General features: G+C 38.1%; 1 protein-coding gene across 2 annotated transcripts in view; it reads left to right on the top strand.

Annotated features, from left to right (window-relative positions):
- LOC136039853 (pentatricopeptide repeat-containing protein 1, mitochondrial-like) overlaps positions 1-16,309 on the top strand; it is a 63,782-nt gene extending 47,473 nt beyond the window's left edge. The window contains exons 9-11 of one of the 2 annotated variants that reach the window (XR_010620568.1): positions 6,473-6,707; positions 10,578-10,662; positions 16,172-16,309. Coding sequence is in view for 1 of the 2 variants with exons in the window: in XM_065723787.1 (XP_065579859.1) it covers positions 6,473-6,649 (177 nt within the window). In the remaining variant the exon portion in view is untranslated. Of the gene's footprint in view, positions 1-6,472; positions 6,835-10,577; positions 10,663-16,171 lie in introns of those variants that run through there. The other variant, XM_065723787.1, reaches the window with a different exon arrangement.
- The last annotated feature ends 829 nt before the right edge of the window (positions 16,310-17,138 follow it).

The following is a 17,138-nucleotide window of genomic DNA, read 5'->3' as shown; positions in this document are numbered from 1 at the left end:
AATATGTTAAGTTTGCCATTATCCTCCATGGAAATTTCAACGTCCATCACATTATATGGCTCCTTATGGCTCCCAAAAACACTGATTATGAAGGGTCAGATTTGCATCATCTTTCTCGTTCGTATGGGCTTGAAAAACTGGTTTTAATTCGATACCTACCATGGCCCACACGGGACATCTTGTCTTGGTCAATTCCTTACGGGTCACCCAGATCCCTTAAAGGTTCACTCTCAAGCCTTCACAAGTGACCACGTTGCCGTCATTGCGTATAAAGTCTTCGTATTCCATCCCCCATAAAGTACGAGCGACAAATATGGCAATACAAAACAGGAGATTGAGATTTCTTAAGAAACGCACTTGCTTTTGCTCCTTCCTTCTTAAAGGGCCTGAGAAAGCTGCAAAAAATTACCAGCAGGCCACAGTCTAATGTATTGAAGACTACATCCCTCTGAAGCGGTTCCAGGTATCCAGCAAGGACAAAACTTGGTTCAAAATCCACTTCAAAAAGGCTATCCGAGCCAAACGCAGGCCACACAATTGATGGCTACTCTCAAGAGCAAAAAAGACAGAATTGATGTCATGACAGCCTGTAAAGACATTGTTAACACAATTTGCGAATCACGGGTTCAAAACAAAGAAAATTTTCCTATCAAGCTTCAAAATGTTCGACTGGTGGAGAACTGCTAAAAATGCTTTGCTGTCATTTAAAGGATCCTCAATTCCTTTCCTAAAAATTAATGACGGGGTTATCGTTCAAAACCCCCGAGGCTAAGACAGAAGCTTTTGTCAAGGCGTTTTCTTAATTCTTAAATCTGAAGACTACGGCAAGGTGGTCTCCGATATCCCTGCTCGAACTTATGCTATCGTGTGAATTATTTCACTCCTAAGGTCTTTTGCATTTTGTAAAGTCTAGATGTGACCGAATCCACGGGTCCTGACAATATACTTAATGTTGTCTTGAAGACATGCAGTACTGAATTGGCTGGTCCTTTGTCATTAGTTTATACGGTTGTGTTTTTCCTCTGAAACCTTTCGACATTTATGAAAATCTGTCAATGTCATTCTTATACCTAAGCCGGCTGGCGATCCAGTAATATGGGCTCTCAAACCCATATCAGCCTCCTCTCTTGCACTGGGGAAGTATGAAGAGATTTCTAATCATTCACTTTATTAGTTCCTGGAGTCAAATGAACTTTCAGGCGACCGCCAATATGGATTCCACCGAAAGCGTTCAGCGCTGGACTGCTTAATGGCCCAATGCTGTAGTGGATTAAAATTCTGGCAAAAGAATACGACACCAAGTTACTGCCATTCGACATTGTTAAAGTCTTTGAAAGAGTATGACACTGAATTTACGGGAAAAACTTGATATGTATGCTGTCAGAGGATGTCACTTAAAGGTGTTTGAGAGCTTTTTTTCAGATCCTTCACTGCGAGTTGTTCTTGACGGGGTCACTTCCCTCGAATATTCCATAAAGGTAGGCTAGGCGTACTCCAGGGTAGGACCTGTGATTTTAATTTGTTACACAAATGAAATGGGAGGTAACTTGCAAGTTCTTTGCATCACTTTAGCGATGACAGCACAGCATATATAGTGATTCATAAACATGAAGACTCAATCCAAACCTTCCTGCTCCAACAGATAGATCTTTTGAAATTTGAAAAGTGGTTTGATGCCTGGATGGTCAGTTTCAATGCATCGAAAACGAAAGAGCTGATGATGTTCCAATCAAGCCGCCCATACACCCCAACTTCATCTTTATGGACGAAGCTATAAAGAAAGTCGACGAGCTTCATCTCCTTGGATCCACTTGTCCACTAATCTCTCTTGGAAAACCTACCTTGATCGGGTGAGAACCTCCTGTGCACCGCTTTACAGCTTAGCTCAATCATCCCACATCCCACTAGAGAGTGGCGGCCAAATCTGTCTTTGTGGTAGTGGCGGCTAAATCTGTCTTTATGGTAATTCCTTTTCCGTCTATATTTCATTAACTCATTAATAGTAGTTTCTACTTGTTTAAGTTTGTCCTACTACGTATATCTATTTCTGTTCTTTTCATATTTTAATATCGCTCTTTACTCTCCTCGGAAAACTTCGTCTTGATAAACTTTTTATGGCACTTGGTATTTACCAAGTGACATAAAGCGATCGCAAATTCTGTCGGTCTGTCTGTCGGTCCTGGTTTTGCTAGTTCAGGCACTTCCAGATAAGCTAGGACGATGAGATTTGGTAGGCGTATCAGGGACCAGACCTGATCAAATTAGAAATAGTCATTCCTCCGATTTGACCATTGGGAGAGTGGGGGGACAGTTAATTCGCAAAAATTAGAAAAAATGAGGTATTTTCAGCTTAGGAACGAGTGATTACATCTTAATGAAATTTGATATTTCGAAGGATGTCGTGTCTCAGAACTCTTATCTTAAATCCTGGCCGGATCGGGTGATATTGGGGGGGGGGGATTAGCGGGGGAAACCTAAAATCTTGGAAAACACTTAGAGTGGAGGGGTCGGGATGAAACTAGGTGGGAAAAATAAGCACTAGTCCTAGATACGTCATTGACATAATCTGAAGGGATGCGCTCTCTTTGGGGGAGTTTGGGGGGCTAGTTCTGAAAAATTAGAAAAAATGAGGTATTTTTTACTTACCTATTTTTAACTTAGGAAGGATTGATTGGATCTTAATAAAATTTCATATTTAGAAGGACCACATGATTTAGATTTCTTATTTAATTGCAACCGGATCTAGTGTCATTGGGGGGAGTTGGGGGGACCGGAAATCTTGGAAAACGCTTAGAGTGAAGAGATCAGGATGAAACTTGATGGGAAGAATCAGCGCAAGTCCAAGATAGGTGACTGACATAACCAGACCATATCCGCTCTCTTTGGGGGAGTTGGGGAGGGGGGGTAATTCGGAAAAATTAGAAAAAATTAGGTATTTGTTACTTACGAACGGGTGATCAGATCTTAATGGAATTTAACATTTAGAAGAATCTTGTGCTTCGGAGCTCTCATTTTAGATCCTGACCAGGTCGAGTGACATTGGGGGGAGTTAGAGGGGGAAACTGGAAATCTCGGAAAACGTGAAAAATGAGGTATCTTTATCTTGCAAAAGGTTTGATCGGATCTTTATGAAACTTGATATATAGAAAGATCTTATCGGATCCGGAGACATAGGGGGCTGGAGGGGGTAAACAGAAATCTTGGAAAACGCTTAGAGTGGAGACATCGAGATGAAACTTGGTGGGAAGAATAAGCACAAGTCCTAAATACGTGATTGACATAACCGGACTAAATCTGTTCTCTTTGAGGGAGTTGGGAGGGGGGGTAATTCGGAAAAATAGAAAAACTGAGGTATTTTTAACTTAAGAACGGGTGACCGGATCTAAATAAAATTTGATATTTAGAAGGAACTCATGTCTCAGAGCTCTTATTGTAAATCCCAACCGGATGGGAGTTGGAGGGGAAAACTGGAAATCTTGGAAAACGCTTAGAGTGGAGAGGTCGGGATGAAACTTGGTCGATAGAATAAGTAAATGTCGTAGATACATGATGATGTAAGCGGACTAGATCCGCTCTCTTTGGGGGAGCTAGGGGGTCCAGTGCTTTGGTGATATCGGTGCTTCTAGACGTGCTAAGACGATGAAAATTGGTAGTCGCGTCAGGGACCTGCACAAATTGACTTGATAAAGTCGTTTTCCCCGATTTGGCCATCTGGGGACTGAAAGGAGAGGAAAAATTAGAAAAAATGAGGTATTTTTAACTAACGAGTGGGTGATTGGATCTTAATGAATTTTGATATTTAGAAGGACCTCGTGTCTCAGAGCTCTTATTTTAAATCTCAACCGGCATTAAGCTTCTGCAATTTCCAAATTTCCGACTCTTTCGACCTCGTCACAAGTGCCATATGAGCTCGTAGCTCTTGTTTATGCAGTTAATTTTGGTTCGATTTTTAATTGATGAAGTTTTACCCACGATTAGAATAGTTTATGCAGTAGTACTTGTAATGTTTCTTTTGTTTTGTTCCTTTTTTGGTTAGAATTATCTACGATTAGAATATTGAGTTCAAATATAAATTTCACTGAAATTGCAATATATAATTGAAATTTCCAATCAGGACCAATCCGTCTATTCTAAAACTCTAAAACTTGTTTTTGCACAGAGTAAAAAGTAATATGGTTTTTTTTATCAAGCCAGATCTTGGCTTTACCTGAAATTTGGTGGCCAAGTATCTGAAAGAGCATTCCTTAGACATTCCTTCCTCCATAAATTGGAGTGCTGGCCCTTACGGTTCAACGAGCAACAGGCTTCAAAATTTCACACTTTGGGGAATCCTCGCTCATGAAACTTTAAAGTCAGGGGCTTAAAATGTCGAGGGAAAGTCTCCTGGACTGCAAAAATGTATTTACTAAATTTGAAATATTGAAATAAATTGGATGTTTTCATATAAACGGTAGGTGAGGCTAAGAAGAGGCGTACGATTCTGAAAATCTCCATCTTTGTCTGCTTGTTCCAGAATACTCGCCTCATAATTCCCAATGGATCGGTGTAAGAACCATTCCCACCTTTCTGCTGAAAATTTGTTTGTCGTTCGTAGTGCTGGGGGTTCACAGGCCCATTTGTCCTTCCAATTATCGTTATCACGCCCTGTTCGCCCAATTTAGATTCCCCATAAGCTCCGAGCTGATCGAAGAAAAAGAAAACCTACCCAACTTTCTAATTAACAGCTGGTATAGTAGAGAAAAACCGTGGACCTCCAATCGTGCATCTAGACTTCGTGCCTCCAATTAAACAGATTGAATGATTTTGCATGTTTCAATTTGAAACAGGGTGTGTGTCTACATATCTGTAAGAAAGTTAATATTTTGACGGAGTATCGTTAAAGGGGCTTCTGGCCAAATTTGCTGCTCTCGACCCATACGGATTGAAAATCTGCGTAATATTTTGGTTCTGACAATGTGCAAGATGCCTTTTTTTGGCTTCAAAGTCACGGGGTTTGGACTTTATATCCCAAATAGTAGACATCGGAAGTCTTTTCCTAGTTTCGCTAAAAATTAGGTGCAAAGTGCCTTTCTTTTTGCTGAAAAGCAGGAGATGATGGCTGTAGAGCCAATTTTGGACTAAGCGTGTTTTTGCATCGAGTTAGGACTTGCCTTGTTTATGCACCAGATCATGACTTGGCTCGATTTTGCACCAGCCCAGACGTTCCGTGCATTTTATTTATTGCACCAAATCAGGTCATCGCTCGTTCTTGGGTCTAGTCAGGATTTAGTTCATTTTGTACTGAGACAGTCTTGAGCTGCGACTTAGCATTTTGAAATTGACCCTGGACTTGGGCTCTATTTTTGCAACACCTCAGCAAAATTTGACAAATTAGACTTGGCTGTTACACTGAGTCGACTTAGTTCGTTTTTGAATTGAGAAAGGATTTGGATTTTTTTATTATTATTATTATTGTTTATTTATCGAGTCAGAACTTGGCTTTTTTTGCATTGTGCAAAAATCCACAATTTGAACTTTACTTGTTTTTCTATTGGGTCAGTCTTTAGTCTGGACTTAGTTTATCGTTATACTGAGTGAAGACGGAGGTAGTTTTGCCACGCATCAATATTTGCCCCTCTTTCGTGAAATATTGATTTTCGGCAATTCGTCGGTAATGCCCATGTGAATTTCTGAAAAACAGACCTCCCTTGCCTGTAATCTGATAATTTGATTGATAATTTTGTCCAATAGGATAAAAGAGCTGTGTAGTGGATTTGCTGACGACAGTGGAGGTAATTTAGTTTTAACCAACAATTTTTGAATACAAGAAACGAAGTTTTTAGTCGAGCATAGTTACTTCGTTTCTAATTCGATTCCCTAATTAGCTTGTCATTAGATTCCTTAATGTCATTTTAACTCGCGATCCTACAATCCCTTCCACCCACCTTCTATCTGTCAACACTAAAGAAAAACTTTCGTTTCTTGGATCTGCCAAATCCTTACAATTCCCCAAGAGACAAAAAATATCTTCATCGTATTCCCCACACATCGGACAAGGGACTGGGTTAACACTATAACCGCTAAATTTTCTCTCTTTCGCCAATATCAATCAACCCTCCCCTTAAGTTCAAAATCCGTTTTATTTCTTCTCCTTTCAACCCCACTTAAAATGAGCTTCTTCCTCCCCACGTGTCCTTCACCTTACTATACAGACTCAGAGATCCCGAGGCCTCCTTCCGAGTCTGCCACTTCTGTATTCCTTGCTCTTGTAACCTTTCTTTTACCCTATCAACCACTGTATCCGAATTGGGCCCTTTTGCTCTACCCAAAAAGTATTTAAATAACGAGGCATCTTCAAGAAATTTATTTTCCGGTGTCTTTAGGAGGACTGCCGTAGTATATTCTTTTATTGACAGTATCTCCCATTTGACCCAAAGAACTACTAGGTTTACCAGAACATCATGCGTGGTTTTAATGCAAGTTTATTTTTCAGGACCAAGATAAGACAGTGCCGGGTTATTTCTTGTCGGAAGACTTCAACAAATCATTTAGAAAGTTTTCAACTTATTACCGCAATTGGTTAAGAAGTCAAGATGTTGTGATACCTGAGCACCCATGGGGCAAATTTAAATACACAGAAGAAGAGGCTAAACTAGTTGTTTCTGAATAAGGATGTGTAGAAGACTTTGGTATAATAGTTCTAAACAGCTTTATCGAGAGATTTTGAGGTATTTGATCTTCTTAAAAAGGACCATCGTATTTACGGAGTATGCGACTCTTTTACTGTTCTTCATATACTTGTCGGACGAAATCTGTTTTTTGCTTTTCGAAATAAATAAAATTGATATTTCAGTATTTTATTTATATGTTGAATTTAATTTACGCTAGACCTAGTATAGACGATAGGTTTGGTTAAATTAGTATATTAAGGCTAATAGTTGTTGCTTTGTTTTCCATGAAATGTGTGGGCAGGATTGATTACTTTTCTTGAGGCCCTAACAATTCCAATGATTTAATTAAAATGAAAGTTGTGACTTGGAACGTTACGACGTTGAAAAATAACTACCGTGTTGAATTTGGACCAAGTAAATCAGATGTTGTGGAATTGACTTGTTCCAGTCCAATTTTCGGAGTTTTCAGAAACTCATCTTCAGGATTAAGAAATGTGACATTAGGTGATCTAGAATTCAAATAATCACTAGGTTCAAAAGACCTAGTTCGAAAAATAACACTTTATTAGAGGACTTTAATGCCCAGGTTGGCACAGATAGATGGATGATGATGGTGGTGGTAGATAGTATTCTAGCTTCTAGATATTCTGACTATGGAAGGGAAATGACAATGATAATAGACTGCTAAAATGTTTGCTCACTAAGGGGACTGGAAGGGGAAGTATCTAAGAGCTCTATTTTGCGGCTAAGGATTTTCGACCGTGGATCCACTCTGGAAATGACAAAAGAAGTCCCATTTTAGCACCACATACCACCTTACGATGATGTTGTCAAGACGAACTTATGCTAATCATGTAGATGTATGTATAGCTATTACAGAGGATTTTAGACAGCTTTCTACGATGTTTTGTTTTTCCAATAGTGATGGAGAAACAGAAAAATACGATTTTTCAAGCGCTTTTTTCAAAATTCATGAAAAAAAAATTGTAATTAACTTTTGCTGTTGAATTAGACATGAAAAATAGTTCTTATCCCACAATCAAAGTCAAACGATTTTTTTCTCACTGGGCAGCTCGTTTTTATTTTTCATTTGCCAAGAGAGCTCGGAGGAAGAGCATACAAGAGGGGTACCGGGTTTTGAGGCCCCAGTTAAGGGTGTTTTACTGTAGAGATTATAATGATACCTATATAATGCTTTTAGTCTTCTAACTCCAGAAGTGGCTGTGAAAGTGCCACATGGCACTTTACTCTCATGAGAAATCAAAAAATGAAAGTAGATATGATCAAGAGCTTTTAGATGAGTCATTAATTTCTTTCTACTGTGTTGCAGTAGCCTGATAGCCTCGGTGGAAAAAAAGAGAATCTCTGCTATTACCCATACAAAAAAGTGATTTTCTGTGTTTTTCAAGAGAGGGAATTCAAAACATTTTAGACCAATACAAACTTTGATTAACTTTGAATTTGCATTCCCTGGCTTCTGGCCCTCTTTTGGTCTAAATTGATGTTTTGGCACAGAATAGCAGGAAATGGCACTTTTCTGCGGTACAATCTCTCTTATTGAAAAGAGGGCATTAAGTATTGCGATTTCTGTTCAAATGAGCCCTCTCTTGGCATAGTGGGACCTCTCGCTCGTTACAAACATCGCTAGTGGGGTGGGAGAGAGAGAAGCATCAGTGGTACACATGTAAAAAGAAAGATATTCCTTGTTTGTCAAGGTGGGCGTGTAAGTCTCCAGTTCTCGGTTATCGGCAATAGCGATTCCGACGGACGCTTTTCATTTCGATTCATTGTAATTTTAGGGGTTTGATTCTTCTTTTCCAAATCCCAAGAAGTTTCTTTTTGCAACAAACTTTTGTTATTGAGTGAACTATCTAGTAGTTTTATAATAGCAGTGTATAATAGTAAGTAATATAATGTGATTGTAGTGGTAATTGTATAATAATAGTGACATATTACTCGCCCTTACAATCACTTTTGACGCTTAAAAAGGTTCGCTAGAAATTTTTAACCGAATGAATACTCTCCAGAGTTTTCATAACTACCCCTTTCGTACAAAATTAATGGGGGAATAAGAAATGAATGATGCATTAAGGGATATGATTCTTTACTCAGGCAGAACTAAAGCGCCGTCCCTAGTCATTAAAAGTAAAGAATAAACCTAAAACGAGAAGAAACTACTACGAAGCTTAAAAGAAATATTATCCCTTTTGCACAAAAGTAATTCGGAAGTAAGAAATGAATGTTAGTAAAGGTAAAGAATAAAGCTCAAAACGAGAAGAAACTACTACGAAGGTTAAAACAAATATTACACCTTTCGTGCAAAATTATTGGGAAAGGGAATGAAGGATCCAGTAAGGGATATGGTTCTTTACTTAGGCAGCACTAAAGTGCCGTCTCTAGTCATTAAAAGTAAAGAATAAACTCAAAACGAGAAGAAACTACTACGAAGGTTAAAACAAATATTACCCCTTTCGTACAAAATTAATGGGGAAAAGGAATGAATGATCCAGTAAGGGATATGGTTCTTTACTTAGGCGGCACTAAAGCGCCGTCCCTAGTCATTAAAAGTAAAGAATAAACCTAAAACGAGAAGAAACTACTACGAAGCTTAAAAGTAATATTATCCCTTTTGTACAAAACTAATTGGGAAGTAAGAAATGAATGTTAGTAAAAATGTTAGTAATGTCAGTTATAACTGAGCATTCATGCAGTGTGGTTCTACGCTGTGCAAAGTGAATTTGCTATAGCCACGCCCCTAGGATACAGTTTTTTTTTTCACTGAGAACAAGCTCGATTGAATAGGATTTCAGATTTGCATTTGATGAAAGTGGGCCCTAGTGATAACTGGTTTTATTACAAAACAGGGCCCTTGCGAGTAAGTTTCACTCGATGATGTTTTAGTATATTAGATAGGCAAAGCGGCATTATCGTCAGAAATTAGTAATGGCAGTGACAAAAGAGCATTTTGACCGGAGGATGGACGAAATGCTACATTTAATTTCGCAGATACAGACTGAAAATAAACCACTCAGAACAGAAAATAAATTGCTCAAGACTGAATTCGTTCAAGTGAAGACTTCTACTTTGCGAACAGAACTATATACAAGAAAAAATAACATCATTATACACGGAATTGAAGTGTCACAAGGCTCAGAAAATCTTCGGCAGATTGTAGCCTCAGTTTTTGAGGCTAAGCTTGGAATATCAAACGCTAATCAAATGCGTATGAGTGCCATTTATCGTATTTCAAAGAAGTGTAGTCGACCAGAACCAGAGAGTGTTCTGAGCCTCCGAAGTGGGACACAGCGAAAAACAGTTGTAGGGCCTATTTTTGTAAGCCTTGATGGCTTTGACCGGTCGATGATCATGAAGGAGTGTGGAAAACTTAAGAAGACGGGGTTCAGCATATTGACGGACCTACCAGCGGAGCTTGGTAAAAGAAGAAAGGAACTTTTGTCATTAGGGTACAAGCTAAAAACATCTAAAGTGACAGATGAGAAAGTTACAGAAACCCGTCTTGTCCAACGAGGCGTCAGAATGTGGTTGGATGTTAAAAAGTCTAAAAATTCACCATGGGCGAAATATCTAGATGAATGCTTTGACCCAGTTAAACTGTCAACTATCCAACCTGAGGAATTAGACTCAGAGTCATAGTTGTGTGTGTTCTTTTCATTCATAAATTCCGTCAGTATAAGTTGATTGCCGATTGATTAGATTTCTATGTTGATTTTTCTCCATCCTTGCCAGCGGTCGGATGTTGATTAAGTTGAGATATTTAAAAAAATTTCTCCTTCATAAGTAGTTGTCAGTACAAGTTGATTGCCGCTTGCTTACAGTATTCTGTCTAAAATGTGTATTTCAGTGCTTTATTTTTATTTATTTTTATCCATGTTATTCCATTTGCTTTGTTTTGTTTTTGTCTTTCAGAGTTCAAGAAAGTTCCTACGGGTGTGTATTTCTCATGGCTTTTGCTTCACTCCAAGATATGGCCTTGTCCCCTGGAAATTATTAGGTAAGTAATGAGTTCCTATTCTTCATCCCGGGGGCTAATCACTTCTTCACTACCAAAAAATTATAGCCGGTTTAAACAATTAGAGAATTCTTTTTTCATTTAGAGAAAATTTTTGATGAAAAAATAAGTAATGAAGATTATTTGCCGTTATTTAGTGAAAGTAATTTTCCTAGAAGTAAATATGTTGATTCAATGGATTTGACGAAGGGACGCTCTGAATCTCAGTTCTCTGTGCTTCAACTTAACTGTCAAGGATTATATTTGTCGTTTATAGAGCTAACTTCAATGTGCCACCAACTGCAACCCAACATAATTGGATTATGTGAGACATTCCTTACGGGACAAACGGATAGCCTCCTAGATACCCTAGGCTATACATCAAAGTTTCTACATAGAAAAGAAGTTCGCAGAGGAGGATTGGCTATTTATACAAGGAATGAATATGCTGTGCATATTAATAACGAACTGAGCCGGAATGTTGAAGGCATTTTTGAATCACTTTTCCTTGAGCCATATGGACCTTCTAAGAAAAAGATATTGATTGGAGAAATATATCGCTCACCCTCTGGTTCTGTTTCTGCTTTTATGGATATACTAACTCAGACTTTACAGCTGATAGGAAACCAGAACCAAGATGTGATCATCATGGGTGATTTAACATTAATCTAGCCTTTCCTCTAACAAACAGCTCTGTGGATCTTCTCACTATTATGTCAGGGTGTAATCTTTACCCCTCAATTACTATTCCAACCAGAGTAACAGAAAATACACATTCACTGATCGACAAGATTTTTTCTACATTATGTCCGGCGAAGGTATCAGTCATCACCAGCGACACATCTGATCATTTTCGTATACACACTATCTTCAACACAGCGAGGATGCCAACTCCGCTAGTAAGAACTAACCAGGATCTACAAGTAATTAATCTTAAAGAGGATAATCTTAAACTGTTAAATGATGAGTTAAAAAAAGTTTCTTGGGACAGTGTCCTAGCAAATGAAGATGTGAACGAAGGTTTTGAAATTTTCCACAATGCGTTTGTAGCTGCATATGAAACATGCTGTTTTAAAGAGAAACCAAAAAACCGTAGTAGGAAAAATACACCAATATGTCCATGGGTTACCGAAAGTTTACTCAAGTGCATAAATAAGGAAAACAAGTTATGGGCAAATTACAGAAACCACCCAAACCGAGAAAAACTAGAGAGATATGATACGTATAAGAAATGCCTTCATTCGGTTATGAGGAAAGCAAAAAGAGATTATGTGAACAACAAAATATCGGAAAGTGGGAAAGATGGACGAAAAGTCTGAAAGGTCATTAATTCGATTTTGCGACCAAATGATAAGAGAGTAGAATTGCTTTCCAGACTTTTTGTCAACGGGGATACTGTTACGGAACCCACTCAGGTTGCAAAAGAACTCAGTACATTTTTCGCAAAGATAGTAGGAGTTACATCTAATTCTGCGAGAAGTCCCCACAAACCCTACAAGCATTATTTTGGCTCACCCTGCACCTCGAGAAAAAGGATTTTTTAATATTCGTCAGTTCGGCTTCAGACCTGGTCATTCAACAGAAGACGCTCTGGCATCCTTAAGGTTATTCATCAACAGAGCACTTGACTCAGGTCTTCTGCCAGCTGCTATATTGATTGACATCAAGAAAGCATTTGACAGTATGGATCATACAATCTTACTGGGAAAGCTGCAACATATAGGAGTGAGAGGGATAGCCCTGCAATGGTTTGAATCTTACCTTCAAAATAGGTGCATCTACATTGGTGACGACCCAAAGAACGACACTACTGTGAAATTTGGTGTGCTCCAAGGATCTATCCTCGGTCCTCTTTTGTTTTTAGTCCATGTAAATGACCTAACTCGTATCCTTAACCCAAATCATGACGATCCAAAATGCTGCAACCTATGCTTTGATCAAACATCCGAGGACATTACTATCGAGCAAGATGAACTTATAGCATTCGCTGACGACACTACAATGAGCTGCTGCGGACTCGATATGTCTTCACTCCAGCGGAAGATTGAAAACATCATAGAAGAGACCTATCTGTGGATGGATGCCAACAAACTTGTCATCAATGTCGAAAAATCTTGCATCCTATTATTTTCTAGGGTAGGAACCCTTCACCCAGAAATAACAGGAATTGTGACGTCTCGTGGAAAGGTTCAACGACGAGCAAATGGATGTGCAAAATATTTATTAATAATAGTAGATGAAAACCTTTCTTTCCTTCCTCACATCCATGCTGTAGAATTAAAGCTTTCAAGGAATCTGGGTATCATGAAGAAACTGAAGCACGCATTCCCACGTAAAACCAGTTCCCTTTTCTACAATGCACTCATTAAACCTCACTTACAGTATTGCGCAATGGTATGGCAGTCGACGTTCAAATCCCATCTGAAAAAACTGGATTCCATTTACAAGAATACCTTGAAGATCATCAAACACACAGTAGATTATCTCTCACTGAAATAGCTGTTTAAGCAGACTCCTCTCCAGCTTTCTTCCATCGCCTTTTAGGAATTTATTTCGTTTGGTATCTGAACAGCATCTTCCAATTACAAGACTATCTGCACAAATCCATATTCGACATACGCCAACAGTGAGGTCGGATTTTTCGCCTGACATCGTCTGTGCTAAGGCTTACAACACCCTACCGCTTGAATTGAGAGGTAGGAGCTCCCTTGGTTCTTTCAAAAAGAGAATAAAAAATTTTCTTGTTTTGAATTAGTTTAATTTGAATAAAGATTCTAAATAGAAAAGTGATTTTAACCTTTATTGAGGTTTTTTGTGTGGTGATTGGAGTGGTTTCCTCCTGGATGAAGAGGTGGGGACTTGTAAGGATGGTTTTGTTGGTAGGGGCAATGGTTGTATCGAGGAGTGGAGGGTGTAGAGCCATAGTGTGTATTTATTTTTGAGGTGATAAGGGACTCAGCATGCATTTTTGCATAGAGGAGAGAGATTATGTATGTTATGACTGTTATAATTTTTTTTTTTTTAATAAACCCGAATGAACTGAACTGAAAGGTAAAGAATAAACTCAAAACGAGAAGAAACTACTACGAAGGTTAAAACAAATATTACACCTTTCGTGCAAAATTAATGGGGAAAAGGAATGAAGGATCCAGTAAGGGATATGGTTCTTTACTTAGGCAGCACTAAAGCGCCGTCCCTAGTCATTAAAAGTAAAAAATAAACTTAAAACGAGAAGAAACTACTACAAAGTTTAAAACAAATATAGATCTATTTACTCTGTATCTATTCTTTTATTTATCTTCCAAACCAAAAGAATCTTTGAAAAATACATTTGAAATACGTTATTCGTGAGATTGCAACAATTACAAGGATAGATGTAAATAGTCACTTCCTATCTGAGACTTGATCAAACTTTTCATATGCTTTCCCAAGCATCTCTGTCACTTTTTCAGTCGTTTCGATTATTTTAGAAGATACTTTTGGGATTCTCTCTTTTCCAGTAGCTAAGTGACTCGTTACACGGTTTTATCTTACAGTCTGACAAGGCAAAAGGTTCTTGACTACACTGGTTTGGAGTATTCCTCTCTGTGATTTACTGGAATCTTCAAGTTATAACTTCATTAAATAAAAATAAAAAACAAGTTTTTTTGACTAAAAGTAAGGAGCGACATTAAAGCTTAAAACGAACAGAAATTACTCCGTATATGAAAAGGGCTTTTCCTCCTCAACGCCTAGCTCTTTACACTAAAGTTTGACTCTTTCTCTTATCTCTACTTTTGAAATAGTAAAAAACTGTAGCGTAAAGAGCGGGGCGTTGAGGAGGAAAAGCCCTTTTCATATACCAAGTAATTTCTGTTCGTTTTAAGTTTTAATGTCGCTCCTTACTTTTGGTCAAAAAAACTTGCTTTTTTATTTAATTTCTGGACGTTTTCGAATTAATGCATGTTTTGATCTTGGCTCTCAGCACATAAATAATTAAAACGAAATTTGCATATTATTTTTTTTTTTTTGCTAAATGGCTTTCTCATAGTTTTAATCGGAAGATTTTGAGAAAAGAAAGGAGCGAGGGAGTAAGCCTAGTTGCCCTCCAATTTTTGATTGCTTGAAAAGGCAACTAAAACTTTTAATTTCTTAAGAACGTTTTCATTTGTAAAAAATATACGTAACTTACGAATTAACTTACGTAACGAACTTCCATATTCGTATGTTTTTATTGCGTATATGAGGGGTTTCACCCCTCGTCAATACCTCGCTCTTAACACTAAAGCTTAAATTTTGTCCCAATTCCTTAAGAATGACCTCTGGATCAGAAAGGCCGTAGAATAAATAGGTGAAATTACTAAAAATACCTTAGCGTAAAGAGTGAGGTATTACGAGGAGGTAAACCGCTGATATGCGTAATTATTTTGTGTTCGTTTTAAGTTTTAATGTGAAAATGTTCAACTTTCAGTTGAAAAACTTTTCATAATTATTTTTTCATTGTTTTTTTTTAATAATGCTAGAAGGTTTTGCGCCCCCTTCATGGAAATTCTCTTCCCCCATGACAAATTCCTCCATGGAAAGATCCTCCCACGTAACCCCCCATCAAATTCTCCCCCCCCAACCAAAAAAATCTCCCTGAAAACGTGTGTACACTTCCCAACAGCCATTATTATATGTAAACACAGGTCAAAGTTTGTAACTTGCAGCCCCTCCCACGGGGACTGTGGAGGAGTAAGTCGTCCCTAAAGACATAGTTATTAAGTTTTTCAACTATGGTGAATGAAATGGCTATCTCAGAATTTTCATCTGGTGACTTTGGGGAAAAATGAGCGTGGGAGGGGGCCTAGGTGCCTTCCAATTTTTTGGTCACTTAAAAAGGGCACTAGAACTTCAGTGTCCGTTAGAATGAGCCCTCTCGCGACATTCTAGGAACACTGATTTGATACGATCACCCCTGGGAAAAAAAGACAAAAAACAAAAAAACAAAAAACAGAAAAACAAATAAACACGCATCCGGGATCTTTATTCTGGCAAAAAAAAAGCGAAATTCCACATTTTTGTAGATATGAGCCTGAAACTTCTACAATAGGGTTCTCTGGTACGCTGGATCTGATGGTGCGATTTTCGTTAAGATTGTATGAATTTTAGGGGGTGTTTCCCCCTATTTTCTAAAATGATGCAAATTTTCTCAGGCCAGTAACTTTTGTAACTTTTCTTCCCCCCCACGTGTCCTTCACCTTACTATACAGACTCAGAGATCCCGAGGCCTCCTTCCGAGTCTGCCACTTCTGTATTCCTTGCTCTTGTAACCTTTCTTTTACCCTATCAACCACTGTATCCGAATTGGGCCCTTTTGCTCTACCCAAAAAGTATTTAAATAACGAGGCATCTTCAAGAAATTTATTTTCCGGTGTCTTTAGGAGGACTGCCGTAGTATATTCTTTTATTGACAGTATCTCCCATTTGACCCAAAGAACTACTAGGTTTACCAGAATATCATGCGTGGTTTTAATGCAAGTTTATTTTTCAGGACCAAGATAAGACAGTGCCGGGTTATTTCTTGTCGGAAGACTTCAACAAATCATTTAGAAAGTTTTCAACTTATTACTGCAATTGGTTAAGAAGTCAAGATGTTGTGATACCTGAGCACCCATGGGGAAAATTTAAATACACAGAAGAAGAGGCTAAACTAGTTGTTTCTGAATAAGGATGTGTAGAAGACTTTGGTATAATAGTTCTAAACAGCTTTATCGAGAGATTTTGAGGTATTTGATCTTCTTAAAAAGGACCATCGTATTTACGGAGTATGCGACTCTTTTACTGTTCTTCATATACTTGTCGGACGAAATTTGTTTTTTGCTTTTCGAAATAAATAAAATTGATATATCAGTATTTTATTTATATGTTGAATTTAATTTACGCTAGACCTAGTATAGACGATAGGTTTGGTTAAATTAGTATATTAAGGCTAATAGTTGTTGCTTTGTTTTCCATGAAATGTGTGGGCAGGATTGATTACTTTTCTTGAGGCCCTAACAATTCCAATGATTTAATTAAAATGAATGTTGTGACTTGGAACGTTACGACGTTGAAAAATAACTACCGTGTTGAATTTGGACCAAGTAAATCAGATGTTGTGGAATTGACTTGTTCCAGTCCAATTTTCGGAGTTTTCAGAAACTCATCTTCAGGATTAAGAAATGTGACATTAGGTGATCTAGAATTCAAATAATCACTAGGTTCAAAAGACCTAGTTCGAAAAATAACACTTTATTAGAGGACTTTAATGCCCAGGTTGGCACAGATAGATGGATGATGATGGTGGTGGTAGATAGTATTCTAGCTTCTAGATATTCTGACTATGGAAGGGAAATGACAATGATAATAGACTGCTAAAATGTTTGCTCACTAAGGGGACTGGAAGGGGAAGTATCTAAGAGCTCTATTTTGCGGCTAAGGATTTTCGACCGTGGATATGCATGTTGCACTGTTTATGC

This window comes from Artemia franciscana, chromosome 20 (assembly GCF_032884065.1).
Source record: "Artemia franciscana chromosome 20, ASM3288406v1, whole genome shotgun sequence".
Classification (NCBI taxonomy): Eukaryota; Metazoa; Arthropoda; class Branchiopoda; order Anostraca; family Artemiidae; genus Artemia; species Artemia franciscana.
The sequence above is the reverse complement of the archived record's forward strand: the minus strand, read 5'-3'. Positions and strand labels throughout refer to the sequence as shown.